At 42.0% G+C, this 21,098-nt stretch overlaps 1 protein-coding gene across 2 annotated transcripts in view; it reads right to left on the reverse strand.

Moving 5' to 3' along the window:
- The window catches only part of LOC147688907 (peroxisomal carnitine O-octanoyltransferase-like), a 633,161-nt gene that overhangs the window by 281,960 nt on the left and 330,103 nt on the right, over window positions 1–21,098 (reverse strand). For both annotated transcript variants that reach the window (XM_086941804.1, XM_086941803.1), the window contains exon 5: window positions 11,127–11,251. In XM_086941804.1, the coding sequence (XP_086797930.1) occupies window positions 11,127–11,251 (125 nt within the window). The remainder of the gene's footprint in view (window positions 1–11,126; window positions 11,252–21,098) is intronic.

Below are 21,098 nucleotides of genomic sequence, written 5' to 3' on the forward strand. Positions count from 1 at the left end.
GAGTCCACGCCTTCTACTCGGGGAGAGCTGCAGATCAATGAAGAACTAACTGCAAACCAAAAAGAGGAACTATCCCGCGTCTTAATGCAGCATGACAGCCTCTTCTCTAACCTACCCGAAAAAACCTCTATGGCTGAACATTGCATCGAGACAGCCCCAGGGAAGACGGTATAAATCAAACCATACCGAGTACCGGAGTCCAGGAGAAGGGTGATACAGCTAGAAGTCGAGGACATGTTAAAACTGGGAGTAATTAGACCCTCAAAAAGTAATTGGTCCAGTCCGATTGTCATGATCCCCAAACCCGACGGATCACGCAGATTCTGCATGGACTTCCGGGCGCTCAATGAGATCTCCTGCTTCGACGCCTATCCACTCCCGAGAGTGGCCGAACTAATTGAGCAGTTAGGTGATGCCCAGTATATCACAACACTCAACCTCACCAAGGGATACTGGCAGGTGCCATTAAGGGAAGAAGACCGACGGAAAATCGCCTTCAGTACACACGAGGGACATTACGAGTTTACAGTCCTTCCCTTTGGCCTGCATGGAGCCCCTGCCACCTTCCAGCGTCTTATGAACTGCGTATTGAAGGACGTATCCCATTTTGCCTCCGCTTACCTCGACGACATAGTCATACACAGTCCCTCCTGGTCAACCCATTTGCAACACATACATGAGGTCCTCCTTGCCCTGGAACGAGCGGGATTAAAGATAAACGCCAAGAAATCAAGGGTCGCCTATCAAAAAGTTAAATATCTTGGGTATGTCCTGGGTCATGGGCTCATTGAACCCCAGATAGAGAAGATCAGGGCAATTGCGGATACCCCTTTTCCTACCAATCGTAAACAGTTGAGAGCATTCCTAGGGTTGGTTGGGTATTACAGACGCTTCATTCCCCAGTTCTCTCACATAGCGGCTCCCCTTTCTGATGCTTTACGTCATCCCGGTAAATCCTCCACGTCCCTACATCCCACCGAGGCCATGCTGTCTGCATTTTCCCACCTCAAGCGTATCATCACCTCCACCCCCGTATTGCAGTCTCCCGATTTCAATAAACCTTTCATCCTGCACACGCATGCATCAGAGTATGGCATTGGGGCTGTGTTGTCTCAGATAGGACAGGACGGGAGGGATCATCCCCTCCTCTACGTCAGCAGGAAACTGTTTCCCCGGGAGCTTCGCTATGCCACCATCGAAAAGGAGTGTTTGGCTGTTAAGTGGGCGGTGGACAAACTGTCGTACTGTTTAGAGGGACATCCGTTTACCCTGTTCACTGACCACGCCCCCCTACTCTGGATGGCCAGAAACAAGTCTAACAATGCGCGCGTAATGCGCTGGTTCTTATCTCTACAGCCCTACTCCTTCACTGTACGGCACCGAAAGGGGGTTGACAATGTGGGAGCCGATTTTCTGTCCCGCCATCCGCTCCCCGAGCGTGAGCGTCCTAGGGGGGAGGTCTGTAACGGGGTGTCCCCGTCCGGGCTCCCCGTTCCCGAATCTGATCACAGACCTTTGCTAGAGACTACGCCACATGCTACCTTTAATTCCTCTTCTATCCCGCAGCAGACGGACTATCGAGGGTCAGCTGACTAGGGGGCTGCACTCCAGGACAGTGATTGTGCCTGGCCCTTTAATTTCCTAGGAACGGATGAGTGGGCGGAGCTTCAGAGTGACGGAACACTGACAAAAGCGGAAGTCCGGGATGAGGAGGCGTGCTTGTACACCTGGAGGAGCGGAGAGGAGGTAGCGGAGAGACAAAGGAGTGAACAGAGCGAGACGGAGGAAGACTATCGTAGTGGACGAGGAGCCCCGACTGCCGAGGATACGCCTGGAGGCCAACGTTTTCACGAGCCGCCCAGTCACTCACCCGGGGGAGGTGCGTGGCTTGCTCAGGTGCGTAATCATTTCAGGGGCTGGGTGGGACGGAAGAGCGGTCCTGTCGTAAAGTAACGGACCCCATAGTTCCACGCTATCCTTATCCCGAGCACAAACCCCCACCTCTCACTACCCTCTCACTGCACTCGGAGGATCGGAGCAGGTGTGAGTTTGTTTCCTCACTCCCTTTTCCCGGAGAACGCTGTCCGAGTTGGACAATCCTCTCACGAGTACCTTTGTGTTTGTCTTTTCCCTCCGGTGCTGTGGACGAGCTGGTGGCAAGACGGACCCCGACGACAGCACAGCCCGACGGAGCCAATCAGGCTATCGGAGGACACAATATTTGGACTGAAGGAGAAGAAGGTCCCGGAGTCGATCTCCCCGTAGAACCCCTGTGATTAGACAGACCTGTTCTGACCACTTGCTACGGTCAATAAAACCTGTGTTAACAAAAACCCGCTTGTTGCCCTTCACTGGTAGCACGAAGAGCCTGGAAAAGGTTACAATAACCAAGGGAGGTTAATTTCAGAAAAGTCTAATTTGTTCTCTGCCTCAATACTGGACACTTCTCAGATATCAGAGCACGAGGTTCGAGGCAATAATGCTGAGGCACTCATTAGGACCCCAGGCACTAGTGGAAGCATAAAAAAGTCACTTTCTAAGTCCTCATCATACCTTTCAGTAGAGCCTAAACCCAAACGATCTAGGAGGTCTAAGGCAACAAAATCAGTACTAGATCCTGGTACTAAGATAACACCCTCTCTGCATTCTTATTTCAAGGCAATTCCCCAAGTCTTGAATCTTGCATATTCCTCCACAGTAACTTCTCCTGAGGCAAACTTTAGTCCGACGTTAGTCGAAAATATGGCTACTGGTTCAGTTCTTCCAGTCATGGAAAGTTTACAAACAGGTGACAATGACACTATCAATGCCCTAAAACCCAACACGAGCCACATAGGACAGGCAGACCCTGCCCTTCATGTTAACGATAACAGTCTTGAAACAAATGGAAACCAGATATCTAAATCAGATAATGTATCTCAGGAACCTGAAGCCCCTCTGTCCTCAGACCAATACGCTCAGGACAATATACAGCAACTAAGTCAAGTTTCCAAATCTCTAAGTTCCGAAGAGCATGCTGGTATAGAGCAAATGCTATCAGAAGCTGCTGTCTCTACTCCGCCTTCAGATCTCTCTGCATTATTAACAATGGTCACAAATCTAACAGTGGACATCAAACGTGGATTTGAGGAGTCGTCTAAAATCCAAAGAGAGATAAGGTCCTACTGCGAATCACTAGACAGTAAAATTGATGGGCTATACTCAAGGACAGGAGCCTTGGAAGAGACAACAGCAGTAATGTCCATAGAACTCGACAATGCCAAAGAGGAGATATTGAAACTTAAAAAAGTAGACACTGCACTGGCAGAAATAATAGAACATTTAGAAAATAATGCGAGGCGGTGTAATATCCGCATCCTAAATATACCAGAATCAAACGAAGGCACTGACATTAAGACATACATTATCCGACTCCTAATTAAAACCTTAAATCTAAAAAACACAGAGGAGGAGCTTAATCTGGACATTCAGCGCATTCACAGGGATCCATTCAGGCGCAATTCGCAACGTACAAAGCCTCGCAAGATACTAGTGAATTTTCACACGTTTCAACTCAAGGATCATATCTTAAACTTAGCTTTAAAACAAAAATCCTTGGCAGGCAATGGCTTTTCCTTCCAAGTGCGCTCAGATTTGTCACGGGCAACTCTGTGTAGACAATGGGAATTGGGTCGGAGGATGGAGGCATTCAGGAATTTAGGTGCATCTGTCCAGATGAACTTCCCTGCAGCTCTTAAGATTATGCTAAATAACAAAATGTTCAATGTCTATACTGTACAAGCAGCAGATGAACTATTGCTAACTTTAGGTGCCTCTAAAAAGTAATCTCAGCTGTTGTTATACAATCTTTCATAGAGTGTATAGTACATAGTGCTAACTTTTGAGTGAGTGAGTGCATAAAAAGAAAAAGAAAATCCAAACTCAAAAAGATGCTCCCTAATAGAATAGAAGTAAATATAAGCTAAATTTAACAGCTTAACTTAGAAAAGAAGGAAAAAAGGGATCACTATCGCAAAACCCTCTACTAAAAAAAAAAAAGGAAAAGGAAGGGGGGAAGAAAGGGAGTAAGGAGGAAGAAAAAAAAGAAAAAAAGGGAAGGAAAAAAGAAAAAAAAAAAAAAGAAAAAAACCACATATTGAAATTCACAGAAAAGTAGGAGTGTATGAACTCCTCTCTCCTTTCGCAAAACCACATAACACATATAGATTCCACTATAAATTATCTAACCAGTTGAAACTTCGCACTGTGGTTCAGTAGACCTAGACATATTCGGCCCTCCATTATCCCAATTTAAGAACATTCCGCCTGAGCCTAGATAGAGCATCAGGGGTATCACTAACCGGATTCCTTCCGGTTGGATAATCAAGGGTTCCTTAGGGGAGGGGGGGGGGGGGGTGAGCACAAGGGGAGGGGTTAGGGGAATAAAAAATAAAATGTTTCTCATTTCTAAAATGGCGGCTGAAAAATCCATAAATAAAAAATGGGCGAATCTTAAGTATCTTAGCAATATTAAGGAGAGAGCATGGACAGGACTCTTAACCAATTTTAGTAGATACGTAAAATATAAATACCATTAAGATTCTCTCCTGGAATGTTAATGGCCTGCGCACCAAACCTAGAGCTAGTACAATAGTACAATATATCCCGGATTTTGGTGCCCAGGTCATTATTCTCCAGGAGACACACCTGGTTGAAGGGGAAATATTAGATTTGGTAAAAAAGAATAGATGGATAGACCTATCAGTCTCCACTTCCCAGACAGTTAATACAAGAGGGGTGGTCATACTATTTAAAAAAACCATTACTACAAAGCTCTTGAAACAAAAGGTCGACCCTCACGGTAGATGGGCAATTGTGTGTAATGATTGGAGGGTCAAGTATCACATTGGTAGGCTATTATGGGCCGAACTGTGATCACCCATCTGTCTTGGCCACGTTGTTCTCCGAGCTGTTACATTTTCCAGAACCCATGATAATAGCGGGTGACTTATCATCGTGCTAGATCCAAAGTTGGACAAATCCACCTCTAGCAGACAACAGATACATTCTAAATCAAGAGATCTTCTAATAAAAAATATGCACCAATATGGATTTGTTGATATTTGGAGGGCAAGGTCGGGTTTAAAATCCGTTTTTTCGTTTAGAAACTACAAGTACCATCACAGATCAAGAATTGATTTTATATTGGTAAACAAGTCTTTGGAAAAGTCAGTAAGGGTTATAACCTATCTACCCTCACACCTGTCCGATCACTCGGCAGTACTGTTGGACCTTGAACTCCAGTCCCAAAACTTGACAAGGTCATGGACAATCGACAGATCCTTTCTTACTTCTCCTGAGGATCTGGACTACTTAAAGGTGGAGACGCAGGAATTCTTTAAAGTTAACATTGGTACGGCGGCATCTAGTTTAGTATGGGATGCTTTTAAATGCTCTTTGAGAGGGATCATCAAGAATAAAACCTTACATCATAAGAAACAATACACCCAAGAGGTTACACTGATAGAGACTAATATACTAAAAGCTCAATTAGATCTAGAAAACTTAAATAATTGTCCAGATCATGTTATACTGACTAAACAGGATGAGCTTACGAAACTTAAAGGACAATTGGCTTCTCTATTAAATCAGCGTATCTTGCAGAGGTGGGAAGCTAGTAAACTAGCAAATTTTGAATTTGGTGAAGGGGCAGGCAAATTATTAGCCTGGAAGTCCAGAACAGACCAAACACGTAATAACATTGGCTCTATAATATCGGATTCTGGTACAGCATCCTCGGATCCTGAAATAAGGTCAGCTTTCAAAGATTTTTTCCAGACAATTTATAGAGAGGATAACAATATTACCTCTACTGAAGTAGAAAACTGGCTTAACAAAATTACCCTACCAACACTTTATGAAGAACAGGTGAACCTATTAGACCACCCAATTACAATGGAGGAGGTATTATCAGCAATATCAAATACTAAATCTGGTAAGGCAGCAGGCCCGGATGGTCTTCCTGTCGAGATTTATAAATATATTGCATCCGTTATTGCCCCTTTTCTTACCGCGCTATTCAACTTGATACTGGTAGAAGGAGATTTACCTCCTACATCGTGGAGCAAAGCTTCCATTACGTTAATTTTGAAACCAGGCAAAATAGCTACAGCATGTGGTTCATATCGCCCAATTTCAGTTCTCAATGCGGACTATAAAATTTTTGCATCAATACTAGCCAAACGATTGGAACAGGTAGCTCCCTTAATCTTACATCTGAACCAAAAGGGCTTCGTAAAGGGTCGTCAACTTTACGAGTTAATCTATGACCTAATAGGTGCAATAGATATGGCAACTACTTCATCACTGCCCTTGGCCATTCTCACCTTAGACGCAGCCAAGGCCTTCGACAGGGTTAATTGGAAATACCTGTCGGGGGCCTTGGATAAATTTGGGGTGGGCCGAGCTTTTCGTAGAGCGGTGGAACTACTGTACCACGAAACTTCAGCCTCGGTTTTGGTTAATGGTGCACTGTCTGAACCTTTCGCTATTAAAAGAGGAACCCGGCAGGGCTGTCCGCTTTCGCCTTTACTTTTTGATATCTATATGGAGCCATTCGCCCAACTGATCCGTGAAGATATTTATATCACTCCATTTAGTTACAGAGATTGGGGAAAAAGTATCTTTATATGCTGACGATCTTATGATCCTAACATCTGATATCAAAGCAGCTTTTCCGTCAGTTATTAATCTGGCACAAGAATTCGGCAATATTTCTGGTTACGAAATTAATGCCACAAAGACCGAAATTATGACATGGAATATTAATAATACGCTACTTCCAGTACAGCCTTGCGATAGCATGAGATATTTGGGTATAAAAATCTTAAAAGACATCAATCAGATCGCCCATACAAATTTTGCTCAGGTAGCCAAAGACTGCAGGAATTCAATGAATTCTTGGAGACATCTTCCTTTGACTCTCTTAGGTCGATCAAATTTGGTCAAGATGTCCATTTTACCCAAGTTGACCTTTATTTTCAATAGTTTACCACTTTACTTTGAAAAGAAAATCATAGCAAAGATGCAGAGTGATATCACCTCATTTATATGGAGGAACAAGCTAGCAAGAATTTCTTGGAATAAATTAAGGCGTCGTAGGGAGAAGGGAGGCTTGGCTGGCCCTGATATTCAAATTTACGCCTGGGCGTTTCAGATGACACATGCTCAAATTTTATTTAAAACTCCAGCTGAGCAGGGTATCGGCCTGATGTTTTCAACACTGCTAAAATTTGAAGGCTTAAATCAGGTGGGATTCTTGTTCAAGTTTGGGGATCCAAATTTTTTAAGAAGATAAACTTGAAGATACTACAGGGCCTAGCGAGAACTTGGTATAATCTTAGAACAACTACCAAAATAGGGTACTTTTCAAACAGTTCTCCTATATGGGACCTTCCGGACCCACCTGAGTGGACTAAAGAAGATGCCTTGATAAGCCCGTTAAAAGAAGCTGGTATCATAACTTGGGGAGATCTCTTTTTTGAAGGGGAAATGTTTTCCTGGGAACATCTAGTGAGAAAAGTAGGCCCCAATCTATCAAGACTTAAATTTCTCCAGATCTCTAGTTGGGCGAATGCACAAAATTCTGACACCACTCGTCGTCCAAAAGGATTACTGGGAGACAGCAGTCAACTAGAATCTTCTCTAGTGGACAATACCCTAAAAACTAAAGAGGTTTCCCATTTCTATAATTTAATCCTAGAGGAAATAGACGGAGTATTCCACCTTCCAGATCAACTTTGGAGTTCTCTTCTGCCGACATTAAATATGAACGAACTATGGGAGATATCTTTTACTGTGTTATGGGATATTGTCAAACCAGCTTGGCTGCGAAGAAACCACTTTTTTACCCTTCACAGGGCGTACTATTCCCCTCAAAGGCTGTCAAAATTTTCACCTGGTATACCAGTAGCTTGCCCACGGTGTGGTCTAGTTGCTGCTTCTGACGCTCATATGTTTTATGATTGCCCTCATTTATCGTCTTACTGGCAATCAATAAGCAACAAATTAACATCTTCTATAGGCATCACTGTGAATATAGACCTAGGACTGGCAATTTTTGGAATACAGGATAAAAAACGCACTGCCAATAACAATCTTGTGTTTTATTCAATGTTGGTAGCCCGACGTGAGATTTGTAAGCGTTGGAAAGAGGCCTCCCCCCCGACACTACAAGATTGGAGCTCATCTATGCTCTCTATATCAAAACTGGATCTTTCAAGAGGAGGAAAACCAGAAAAAAGAGCCTTCTGGCTAAAACTCGATTGGTCTCAATAATTTGAAACTGGGGTTTTTTTTGGGGGGTTTTTTTTTTCCCCAGTTCCAATGATTATGAAGCCATGTCGTACTCCTTTTCGCTTATTCATATCTGTCCTTCATAATTAAGGTCAATCTGTGGTATAAGCAGTGGTGTAATTTGGCTAATGGCAAGCTCCGTCCTAAGAGTACATAAAGGTCTGTGACTAAGGATGAAACTAACTTGTCTGTAGGGTCTTGGCACTCCTTCATAATCATTGGCCCCTACCAGTCCTGCACTGAGACAGCAAGTCTTTTTTTTCTCCAGGTCACACCTTTTTTGAGCCCAAGGTACTTATGGGCCAGCCATGGTTGAGATGAGGAACAAAAAAAAAAAATATATATATATATAGTAAGGGAATTGCCAAACACCCCAGGCTTTAAACAGTCAATGCAAGGTGTAATGACCGGTATATGTGAAAAGAGTGCTGTCACCAAGCATCTGGGATAGTGGTGAAAACCTGACACCAGACGTTTGAAAAACATGGAATGCAGTGTCACTTGGAATGCTGCAGCAAAAAGTTCTTACCAAGTTTAACAAAGATTGGAGTGATAGTGTTTGTATTGCCAGTAATTCAGCTACATACATAAAAAAGTTGTGTGGTTACCTGTCAAAATCGATACCTGGCAAACACAAGGAGATACCTGAGCTGAAGTGCTTTCTTGTAAGAGATCTGTCTCACTTGCTAGATTGTATACTGAAAGCAACTTTACAATTTTCAGAGTTAATGAAGAATGCTATTGACTTTGTAGTCTGTTCTGGTGCACTGTTTCATTATGCGCTGGAACTAAAAAACAAATATTTCTTATTTTGGGCTTTGTGTGGCATCAAAGAAAGAGTCATCCCAACTGTGTCATTTAGCCCTTTGTTCTCAGTCCTAGAGGCCGTGAATGCTACATTATCCATGTGGCGACCATTTATGGAATTTTTGCTTAGTAATGATCCCAAAGTCAAGAAGTGTGAGGATTTTTACAGGACAACGTGACTTCTGTAGTGGACACAATCAAAAAAACAGAGTCTGAAAACACACTTGTCTACCAAATGTTCAGCCTAATTGGTGTAGATGTGAAACATCTCCTTGAGAGTAGGCTGGATGACACCTTTAGTGACTTTGGCACTGCAACATGTTCCATGTTAGAGTTCTTGACACTTGGTAAGGAAAGAAATGTGGTGGAGCAATTCAGGAAATCTTATTATACAATGCATAAGAAATGGCTTTCAATGATGCATACAAATGTCCCATCATCAACCATGGCCCTTGAAGTCAATTAAGCCTCGCTGAGGTACTCCGCACAAGCTCTAGATCCCTTCCGTAAAGGATAATTTTCTACAGACTTGAAAAAGTACTGTTTCATTTTGGACCGCTTCAATAACTGAGGGCATATGCGCCGAGTTCAACGCATATGTTGCAGAACCAGTTCCAGAAAATCACAATTGTAGGTCCACCAGAATTGGTATAGAGAGCTATGTCAGTGGCCAGAGTTAGCAAATTGTATAATGGATGTTTTGGGGGTGCCCATCTCAAGTGGCAATGTTGAGAGGACCTTTTCACAGATAAACATTTACAAGGGAAGGAAAGAGCGAGCACACATGACCAAAGGTTCACTAAAGAAGTGAGTCTGGTGTATGATGCACTATTATAAGTTTGATTTTTAAAACATTATTTGGACCTCATATATCCTGTAGGCACACTGTCTATCAACATCAGTGCAGAAAGCAAGCAATATTAAAACCAAAACATTCCATAAACACCAGAAAAATATAGTTTATTTTGTTTTTAATAGCACAAAAATGTGTAACCACTGATAACTACTGTTTTTTTAAGGTATTAAAAACACTGAAAACACCCCACCATAATTCACCAAAATAGAAACTGAAAACAGGAAAGCCTAATTTTTTACATATGACAGCCACTTTTTTAAATCTTCCAAATTATCTTAATTAATTATGTTAGATTTCAGCTTAATGTAAATTGGACGAAGGGTTACACGCCATGACATTCTTTTTACTCATCTTTTCATTAAGTATACACTGGATAAATTGAAGTACGAGAACAAATGTTTGAATTTCCTCAATTTTGGATGGACGTTCTAAGTGGTTCCTAACTTTTAGAACTTACAGTTCATTAGTGAATATAAATTCCACTACATCCAGATAAAACATAGAAAGGGGTTTTCTAGTGTTTTTGGAGCATTTTGTTTTTATTGTCTTCCATTCATCAGCTAAAGCTGGAAATGTGCCTGTGGTAGTCCATCTAAAAGAACTCAGTAGTAAAGATGTAACATAGCCTCAATACAATGATCATTAGAAGGACAACAACAAAAAATGTCAGGCATTATGACAAGATGTACTCTTTTGCGTGAGCAAAAGGAGTCTGATTCTGTCGGTCTACTTTGCACTTACTTCTTGTGATCCAAATTTCAGTTTTAGCACACCTTCTGTACCACATGCTCGAAACATAATTTTGGAGTAGGAGTAAAGATATGCCTACTATGAGGAGCAGCCTCTTTCAACTAATAGATGTAGAATCTCTGCCTTTTGGGTAATGCTGACATACCTCGAGCAAATAACCACATTGAAAAAACAGAGTTGAACTGTGCATTTTACAGCGTAACAGGTGTTTTTTTACAGGCAGCTCTAAAATAGAACTAATGAAACCATAAATGTAAAAACATTTCGGACAACTCGAGCAGACGAAAAGTGCACTCAACTCCCTCATATTCACAAACACCCTTTACATCCTCCTTTGAAGTTTAATGTTGAATATGCACGGTTTAAGTCAATCTTTTACCTGTTTTAAAGTCATTGATAATTGAATCCCTTGTAATTCCGGGAACCTTGCAAGTGGAAAACAACATTCGGAATTGATCCATATCCATAGGCATATTTCCAGATTTATGTACAGGCAGCTTTTCCCTACAAGGCAGAGAGATGTGAAACGAATGCAGCAGATTAATTTACTCTTTAATAGTTGGAAATACAAAGCACCAAAAAAATATCAAATTTATTATAAAAAGTAGACAATTACATTTGTTACACCAGCTCACTTGTTTTGATGGTGAAGCAATGTGTTTAAAATATTCAGAAGCAATTTATGTCCAATTTGCAGAAATATATGTTTTAAAAATACCTGGGCCTTAAGTTCACATACAGCATATCAGTTTTAATGTTGACCTTGTTTAGAGGTCAGCATTAGCAATAAACATAGGTGCACATGCATCTTGCGCCTATTTTTTACGGTACAGACAATTATCTGTTGATCAAAAACAATCATTAACTTGCTGGTATTTTGGGCTGTATTTTACCACCAGCACTTAACTGGAGGTAAGGAAAGCTCAAAACGCATGAAAAAATGTGTGCAGGCAAATTCATATTCATTTAATACATACTCCAAATTAGATTCTTTGTATTTAACTTTATTTTATTTTCCAGAGTGAGGTACGTGCAAGTATGGTATGTTGAAGATAACTCCTGTATCTGAGATCTCTGTTTATATTAAAACAGTTCTTATCGACTTGAATTAAAATACATTTTTCTACATATTACTGGTATCAACATTCCAGTAGAACCATCACTACTAGTTCATTCACACTTCAGCTGATTTCCTTGCAAAACAAATCGTTCACCAGTCGACAACTGACCACATCTATGGTCTCTGGCGTGAGGCATGGATACGTGTCCACATCCCACAAGTGGAATGGCGGTGACATATGTCCTCCTCAGAGATAAGTGTATGGAATAGTACATGCTTCAAAAGGGAAGACTAGGGCTACATGGCAGACTAGTAGGCAAGAAATTAACTGGGTACGTAACTGTCAAAGTGCTAAATGGTATGATAGGACTTGAGTGTTGGAGGATCCATGGGAGACAGTGGGGTATTTATTTATTTATTTATTTATTTTTGCAATTTTTAAAGCGCTACAATTACCCATGGGTGTCTCGGCGCTAGAGGCTAAAGGCAGGGACAGAACGTGATTTGGGGATGAGGGGGGAAATTTTAGCAGAGGACAGAGGAACAGACACCAACTCTGAGCACGTGATAGAAAAATAATGTGAGAGGACAAGATTGGGGGAAAGGCAGACAGAGGGCAGGGTCATAGTGTTAGTCAAGGAAAGGATACTGCAGAAGGTAAGTCTTTAGGTAAAGGAAGACCAAGAAAGGATCAGTTGACGTAAAATCTGTAAAGCCAGACTGCATCTTCAGTAGGCAGAGACTCAATTTTCTTGATTTTTGCAGAATTATTAACATGTTTGCCTTGTACGTAGATCTGCAGGTGTGAAGACAATCCTTATAGAGCCAAGCTAGAGGCTTAGTTTGTGAAACACAGGAAAGGAGAACACGGACACAAGGGGAGGGAAACTGTAGGCACAATCGTAGTAAAGAGCAGACTCGAAAGAACATAGGCAGCTAATGAGACCAGTGAGAGAAGACAATGAGAGCAGGAGGGAAGACAATGAGAGTGAGAAAAGTAGCTGCTCACTGTTACTATGGGAGACTTAGGGGGCCATTATGATGGCAAGCGGATTGCCCCCGCCAGGCTGGCGGTAGCCTCCGCCAGCCTGGCGGGGGCAATCCACCCGCCATTCTTCCCTGAATTCCCCCCGCCATATTACAATGGCGGGGGGACCGCAGCGGTGAAAAAGACCGCCCGCCACTTTTCCGCCCTGCTCGCCTTGCAGCCGGGGCAGAAAAGGAATAACATGGTGGCGGTGTCTATCAGACAACGCCAGCCATATTATGATGGGTTTTTGGCAATGCCTTTCCGTGGCAAAGGCAGGCAGACTTCACTCTGGGGGCCCCGTGCGGGCCCCCAGAGTGAAGGAGAGTAGGGGGGGTACCTGTGGTTCCCTCCCCTTCATTTGCATTTACAAAGCGGCAGGCACCGCGCGGTGCCTGCCGCTTTGTTAATGCAAATGTGAAAGTGCTTTTTCAGCATTGTGGCGGGCGGTGCTGAGAGCACCGGCTGCCACAATGCTTTACATGCAGGATGTGCCCGCCACTGTGGCGGGCACATCCTAATACCACCTCCGGGACCCCCGCCCTTATGGCGGGCGGTCCCGAGTCCCGCTAGGATGACGGACGGACTAAGTCCGCCCGTCATCATAATGACCCCCTTGGTATCCTGCTGCCAGGTACTCTCTTAATCTAAAAGGTGAAGAGGTATTCTCTGTGTGGAAAATATTATCAGTCAGTGAAGCAGCAGGAACCTGAGGCTGATGGAGTAACCACATTAATTTAATTTCCTAACAACAGCAAGCTCACAACCATCTGACCAGAAAACTCTGCCACATCTGTACGAGCCCATAACAAATTTAAGGGCTTGGAAATGACCCTAGGCTGGAGGTGGGTGAAGGGGAACTACTGAGCTCTGCTACAAGACATTTTTGTCCTATTCTGATATGATATAATAAATGGGACTTGTAAAGCACGCGTACACCTACGGTTTCTTGGCGCTGGGGTGGGAGGGCCGTACAGTACAGATCAGGTGAACACTAAGGGGGTCATTATGATGACGGGCGGACTTAGTCCGCCCGTCATCCTAGCGGGACTCGGGACCGCCCGCCATAAGGTCGGGGTCCCAGGGGTGGTATTAGGATGTGCCCGCCACAGTGGCGGGCACATCCTGCATGTAAAGCATTGTACTTGTACAAGTTCACAGTTTAGCCAGTATAGTCAGCGCTGTAATTGAATGCCTGGGGCTTGGAAATTGCTTAATGCTGAAGCAAGGGAAAATGCCACTTCCTGGTATGCCCGTGTAGCACTCCTGCCATTAGTTAGTTGGATTGTTAATTAGTTGCCTTTATCATAACATTGGACTTTCACTGGATCTTCATTTTGACATCAAACACCTTTTTCACTCATCAGATTCATTTCCTTCAATTACCTATATGTCCTCAAAAAAATACTACAATAATTATGTATATAAAATAAAAGAGTCAAAGGAACCAAAATACAGATATTTTGTGGGTCTTTACAGTTCCAACAACATGAATCACTGCCATATATATGGTAACGGAGATGAGAAGGAAAAGGGAGTGGCGAGACAGGACAGATTTCAAAGTGGGCTACACCAAATCCGTATACTGATAATATATCCATTCACAGCAGTATTTGGCTCACAAGTAGTATTAGAGTGAAAATCCTAATAAAAAAACAACCCTGTTCTGCCTCTTCGTCAACTGGGTAATTGCCCACCTGACCAGGATCGTGGACATCGATGCTCCAAAGTTGAAAGGCAGCAGGGTGCCCGCTATTATGTTTGCGGACGACACCCTGCTGCTGTCCAAATCCCCAACGGGAATACAAAGAGTCCTGGACGGGTTTTCAGCGTTCTGTGTGGAGCGGGGGCTTGAGATCAACGCGTCTAAAACCAAATTTATGATTCTCAACCCCCCCCTCAACACGCCCCAATCCTACCATAGGTTCATTAAGATTAGAGAGGGTTTTTACCTTTGAATACCTGGGCGTAACCATTAACCAGGATTTGACATGGGACACGCACCGGGCTAAGGCCTATATGAAATTGGTCCAATTAACGGGTGGTATTTCCAGGATGACAAGCAGGTCCACTTTCAAACCTTTTAGCGCTGCCCTCGAAATATACAAAATGCAGGCTAGAGGGGCAGTTTTACATGGAGGGGAACTGCGGGGTCACTGCCCCACTCAAAAACTCCAGATCAATGAAAATAACTTTATTAGGCAGTTGGCGGCACTACCCGCAAGTACCCCGCTTCTCCCGTTGAGACTTGACTTAGGTCTGAGACCTATCGTGGAGGAACTGGGATTAAGACCAATCACCTTCTGGCGCCGTATCTGGAGTACGCCAGAACCTATGAGCTATAGGAGTGAGCTACAAGAGATTCTCAGTCTACCCAAGTCAAGACAAATCCCATGGTTAAGTTACATCAAACAAACATGCGAGAAATTGGGTAGACCAGAATTATGGCTAGACCCAGCTAATACATGCAGCAGGATCCCACGTAAACTCCTAGTGAGAGACTTTCAAGAGATGAAACTTACAGTCACAATGGGGGGCATACGGGAGGGGTCCCTGTCAGAATTGTTTATAAAGTCTAAAGATTCGTATATACTCGAATGTGTGTTAGATGGCATTTCCCCCATCCTCACTAGAAACATTTTCTTACAATGGCGATATGGTACACTTTCCACAAGGGCTTTTACCAAACACTGGGCCCAGTCCCAATCAAGAGAGCATTGCCCTTCATGCCCACACCATCTGGAAGATGATTTGCGTATTATATTTTTTTTGCAAGGCTTATCGAAGACCTAGGAAATACTGGCTTGTCCCCCTTCTCAAAAAATTGGGCTTCACTCGATAACTCCCACCATATAGGATTTTAAAAACGGATCTTTCACCTCTTATTGTGTTTGGGGTAGCAAAATTTTTAACTGCGATGTGGCACATCCGCAACCATTTTTTTAAATTTGAGCAAGATTCAGCATAAAGGAAATGTTTTGATGATAGCTAACTGTAATATATACCAAATGGTTTAAATACTATCTGCAAATGTTTTTTTAGTTTTTTTTAATAATGTTGGGTGGACATCATCTGTATTTTAAATTAAACATGTATTTGCATATCTTTTATGATCTAAAATTGATCGAAATAAAGATTGAAAATGAAATGAATGAAAATCCTAATAAAAAACATAGCTAAGCTGTGGAGACTATAAAAGAGAAACTGAAGAAGGTAGTTTATTATTGGCAACAGTACAAGGGGGAACCTATAAGGTATTTGAATGTTGAATTCTATTTTTATCTCCTCACAGTGCCTAAGACACTGCCAAATTGTTCTCTGCATATGATTATAATGCAGTCACTTGAAAGGCCACATTCTGGTGTGTGAATGTTTTTCAGGTCACCCCTTCTTACAAAAAGACTGCTGCTCTCCATCTCCAAGCGGCATCCAAGGTCTAATGCCTTGTTAGTCTTCTGACACTGAGAACAATGCTTCACATGTCTGTTACTATTTGTCTCCTGACCTGCCAGTTGGTCCCTTAATTGCCCTATAGGATATTTCCTTTGGTGATTAGGCTTTGAAGAAAGAAGGAAGGAAGCTATGCAGCTCTTTTTGTTATGTCTTAGCACTAGTGCCTAGTATTTTGATGGACTAATTCATCCTTATGCTTACCTTGTCAATGGAATTCCCAGATTTAATGCTGCGATTGATGTGGTCAACCCCAATGCATCAAGGTGTTTCAAAATGTTTAATGTTATGACGAACCTGGAGGCTAGCATGAGGTATAACTATTTTTTACAACTCCTTCACAGCATTTTAAAGATAACTCCTTTTAACAGGGCTACATAGGAATCAGAATTTTCATTTGCATTCTTAACTCCTCTAAACATTATATTTCTTGTGAATTTTCTCATGTACAGTAAAGTATGCCTATTCTTTTGGTCTTGAGTTTTTCTGTCCATTTTGGGAAGTGGAGAATGAACATTTGTAGTAGGTTTGATGGATCTGTAAAATTGGATTTTTTGTTTTCAATTTATGGAAATAAAGGTTCGATTTAATTTTTGGCAGAAGGAGGACGTCCACCAGGCTGAGGGTACTGCACCCACAAAATGAATAAATGACCTTCAAAAATTGACAGTTCCAGTCAATGCTTTTTAAAGTTTTTTCTTTCTTCCCAAAATGGAATTTCCTTTGTAAAAAAAAAAAAGAAAATGCCCCCCTCACCATGGGAGTGGAGCATTGAACCGTTTTCACTGCCCCTTAACACTAGGGTTTTCCTGGTGGTGACGGGCTGTGAAAACTGACCTGTATGTCCACCCATCCAAATTAAGTGGGCGGACATAAAGGTCAGCCTACGTCAGGCTGTCGGAGGGGTGTAACCATGGCACAGATGAAGTATCCTCTACCGTAGTTACACCAAATGTCCCACCCTCTTCTAAATCTGACAAGAGGACCATTATCTTGGTGGTAAGAATACTTCATAGCCACTGAAACGGTTTATCCTTATCGCTGTGATGTAACTCAGACTTAAAAAATCACAGGGACTTGCCCAAATCAACCTCCACAACTTTGGCTAAGAACATAACCTTTTATAAACTGGTAGCGTGGAGGAACGAATATCTCAATAGTACCTAAGGGTACAATTAATTACCCTTATACTAGGCCCATCGTTCCCTCTCAATTTCAATGCATCAATAACTAAATACCACTCAGATTTCCTTATTGGAATAGTTCTTCATTGTATTAATTCATTACATTAAGACAAATATTTATACTCATACACATACATGAATCCTTTTAGGCAAACATGGGATATCTCAACTGTACATGGAACAAATCATCATGTATATGTTGTCGCCTGAACCCCACCTACTTCATGTCAGTGATCGCACCCTCATTAATGGCAATACACTGTGATGTAATCTAATATACACAGAGGGTTTCACTATACCTCCTAAACAATTTATATTTTTTTTACTTCATGTTAAAAGAAAGAAAAAAAACGGCAACATGCATGTACATTCACAGCTATGGTTACAAAGCTCATGTCATTAACATTTGTCTCATCTTGCCATTCATCTGCACAGCACAGAGCCCCTCAGACTCACAGCTCTTAGTCAGGATAACACAACAGAGAGACATTGTAAACATCATAATTTCAGATGTCTATCACTGGGTCCATGTTGTAAAAAGCATTATATATATTTCCTCAAGTCAGTCATGTCTGAAGTGAGCTCAGTGAGAAAACAGAGTCAGGCCTCTTGCAAGAGGAAATAGCAAAGAAGAAGGCAAACATTGAAGGAGGCAATGCAGTCAGTTTAAGTGAAAAGAAGAAATATAATTTCAAATGAGGTGTTTTGGCCAGTTTCAGTGGATAAAGAAGGAGTTACAATGAAAGGTTTACATGCGTAAGGAAAGCATCTGAAGAAAGGTAAATAAGAGGTGGCTTGTTATATGATAATAGAGGACAATGATCCAAGCACCACATAATGGAAAATTGTCCAAAGCAGCACGACTGGAGATGGGGGTTCAAAAAGTAGAAAGGTAATTAGGAAATTTATGATGGGAAATATAAGAGAACATTTTGATATGGAGGAAAATGCCTGTTAAGTGTGCTCTTCAGGACCTACAGCGAAAAAAGGATACATTTAGTCCTAACGCTATCAGACCCATCGCCCCAAAGCATTAAATGGGCCTCTTTGGACCATGCTGCATAATTTTTTAAAGAATGGATTAGACATACACAAAGGACATGAGCGGAGTAATGAGAGCACAAAGCTCATGACCCATATTGAAGAAAAACTGCATGCCACTCCTAAGCTGGCTTGCGAATGGATACATTTCGTGTTCAGGTTGGACCTTACAGGACAGGATTACAAAGGTGCTTGAAACAATGGCAGGACAAATTCTTGGATTTGTTGAGGATTCTAGACAGGGCAAAAGAAGCACAGATAAAGTAAGCATCTGTGGATGTCAGCCTTTTAATGTGTTGGAGCCAAAAGGGCTTTTGTTTCTTGTGTAACACCAGCGCAGCCTTGATTTCGAGAGCTGAAAGCTAGGTTAATGAAGATAGACCCAAAGCTGAGTGGAATAGATTATAAGGAGACCAGTGTGGGAGCTAAGGGGCTTTTATTTGGTGAAAGTTTAGTCAAAAGCTTTGGTTAATATGAAAAACTTCACTGCTTTAAGTAAAGGACTGAGCTCAGTGTAAAGGGTTTTCGGAAAAGGAAGTGTTTTAAGTAGGGTTGTAAGAATGTAGCTTCAACCTGGCTGGATATTCCAAAAGTTTCATGCACTGCATAGAGACTCATTCAAAGGCTTCTTAGGCACAACAGGGTTTTCCATCACAAAAGAAGGAGTACCAGAAAGGGAGGAGCTAGAGGACGTGTGAGTATTACTCGTTCTTCTCTCATACAGGGAGGAGGCAGAATAAAGGAGTTCATCAAGAATTGGAGGTCCCTGACAAATACTTAATGTGTATTGCAGTCTGTATTAAGGTACAAGGTCGGGTTAGCAGATTTGCCAGTGCAAGAAGGCAAGCCTGTTGAGCTGGTTTTCAGGGAAGAAGAGAGGTTGGGGGAATAATACAATGAGCTACTGTAGAGGTGGAAGTATGTGAGCATGATTTTTCTGCTGGAGAATAGAGAAAAAGTAAGGAGGCCAATATCAAAGATGAGAAGTCTGAACACATAGCTTTGTATCATAATTTCAAGATGGAGGGGATCCATCCATTGAGGGATATTTTACAAGAGCAGGATTGGTTGGTCAAGACTGACGTAAACGATGTGTACTTCACAGCGCCAAAAGAGAGTGAGTCTTATATCCAGTTCAGATGGAGAAGCCAGTTCTACCAGTGTATAAGCATAAACAATGTGGTAACAATGCAAAACCCACTGACTCCCCCATCACTCATTGAGTGTATGCCTGCAGTTGACCCTGTACAGTACTCCGCTGCCTTTTGCCTAGTTTTGCACTACACAAATACCACACGTGGACATAAACACATAAGCATGCCCTTCAGCCTATCTTCAACACCAAAGGGTTTTACCAAGTTAATTATGACAGTGGAATCGTATTTCAGAGAGATGAGTGAGGGTAACTACTTACTTTAAAATATTTTGGTCTTGTCACATAGTTTAGAATAGCTGAGGTAACATGTTTAGATGGTGAGATAATTAGGTATATTGATCAATGCAGAAATGTTAGTGTTGAAACCCCAAAATTAGTTTTTTGGGTACAAGACAGATACAAAGCAAGGGGAACTCAGGCTGCAAACAAAGAAGTAAAGAAGACAAAAACAGAGGTGCATCTATTAATTTGGAAGGATGTAGTGAATCTGAGGTGTTTGGTATGGTCAGAGGTCTCTTTTTTTTATTTCAAGCAACATTTCTAGGACTGCTACATTACAAGCATTACATAGAAACAAGGTGACAGGTTTCCAAAATGGCCTGTCATACAGTGACGAGATGACACTGATGAGCTGAATAAATGGATTGCAAATTTGAAGTCATGGAATGAAATAGTGATTTTTGGGCTAAAGCCACAATTTTGTCCTGGAGACAGATTCAAGCTGTGTAGTTTGGGGTGCTCGCTCATGTGAGCAGGAGATAGGTGGATGATGAGCAGTAGGGGCGAGCGTTCAGCACATAAAGGGCCACATGTATCAAGCTAAATTGCTATCGCGAACGCTGAAGTTTGTGGAATTTTAGCATTTGCTATCGCAATTTAGCAGTGTGCAATGTATCACACAAAAACCCACTTGCAAAATAAAGAAAAGCAACATTTGAGATTCCCTATTTGCGAATGCATTTAAGGAATCGCATATTGCGATTTCTTAAATGCAATGTAAGAAGTACAAAAAAGTGCGATTTGGCCTTAAGGAATAGCAAATTACCACCAACTTCAAGTTGGGGGTAATTTGCGGTTTCCTTTAAAAAGCACTTTTTTGATTTTTTAAAAGTACCATATGTCGCACGTACATGCCCTTAGGACATGTATGTGCGCAAAATGTGCAAACATGCATATTTCAGGGGTTCAACAGGGGGTCTTCTTGGCACACTTGCAACCTTGAAATTGCCTTCTCAATTAGCGATTCTCTAATTGCTAATCGTAAATTGAGAATGTCTTCCCATTCATTCCTATGGGCCTCCTATTCCATAGGAATGAATGAGACAGCATTCCTTATTTGCGAATCTCAATTTGCAATTCGCAAATAAGGAATATGTAGGATTCACAAACTTTTTAGCAAATGCTACATACATTGGCTTTTGTGATCCTCTAAT

Source organism: Lissotriton vulgaris, chromosome 10 (genome assembly GCF_964263255.1).
Source record: "Lissotriton vulgaris chromosome 10, aLisVul1.2, whole genome shotgun sequence".
Lineage (NCBI taxonomy): Eukaryota > Metazoa > Chordata > Amphibia > Caudata > Salamandridae > Lissotriton > Lissotriton vulgaris.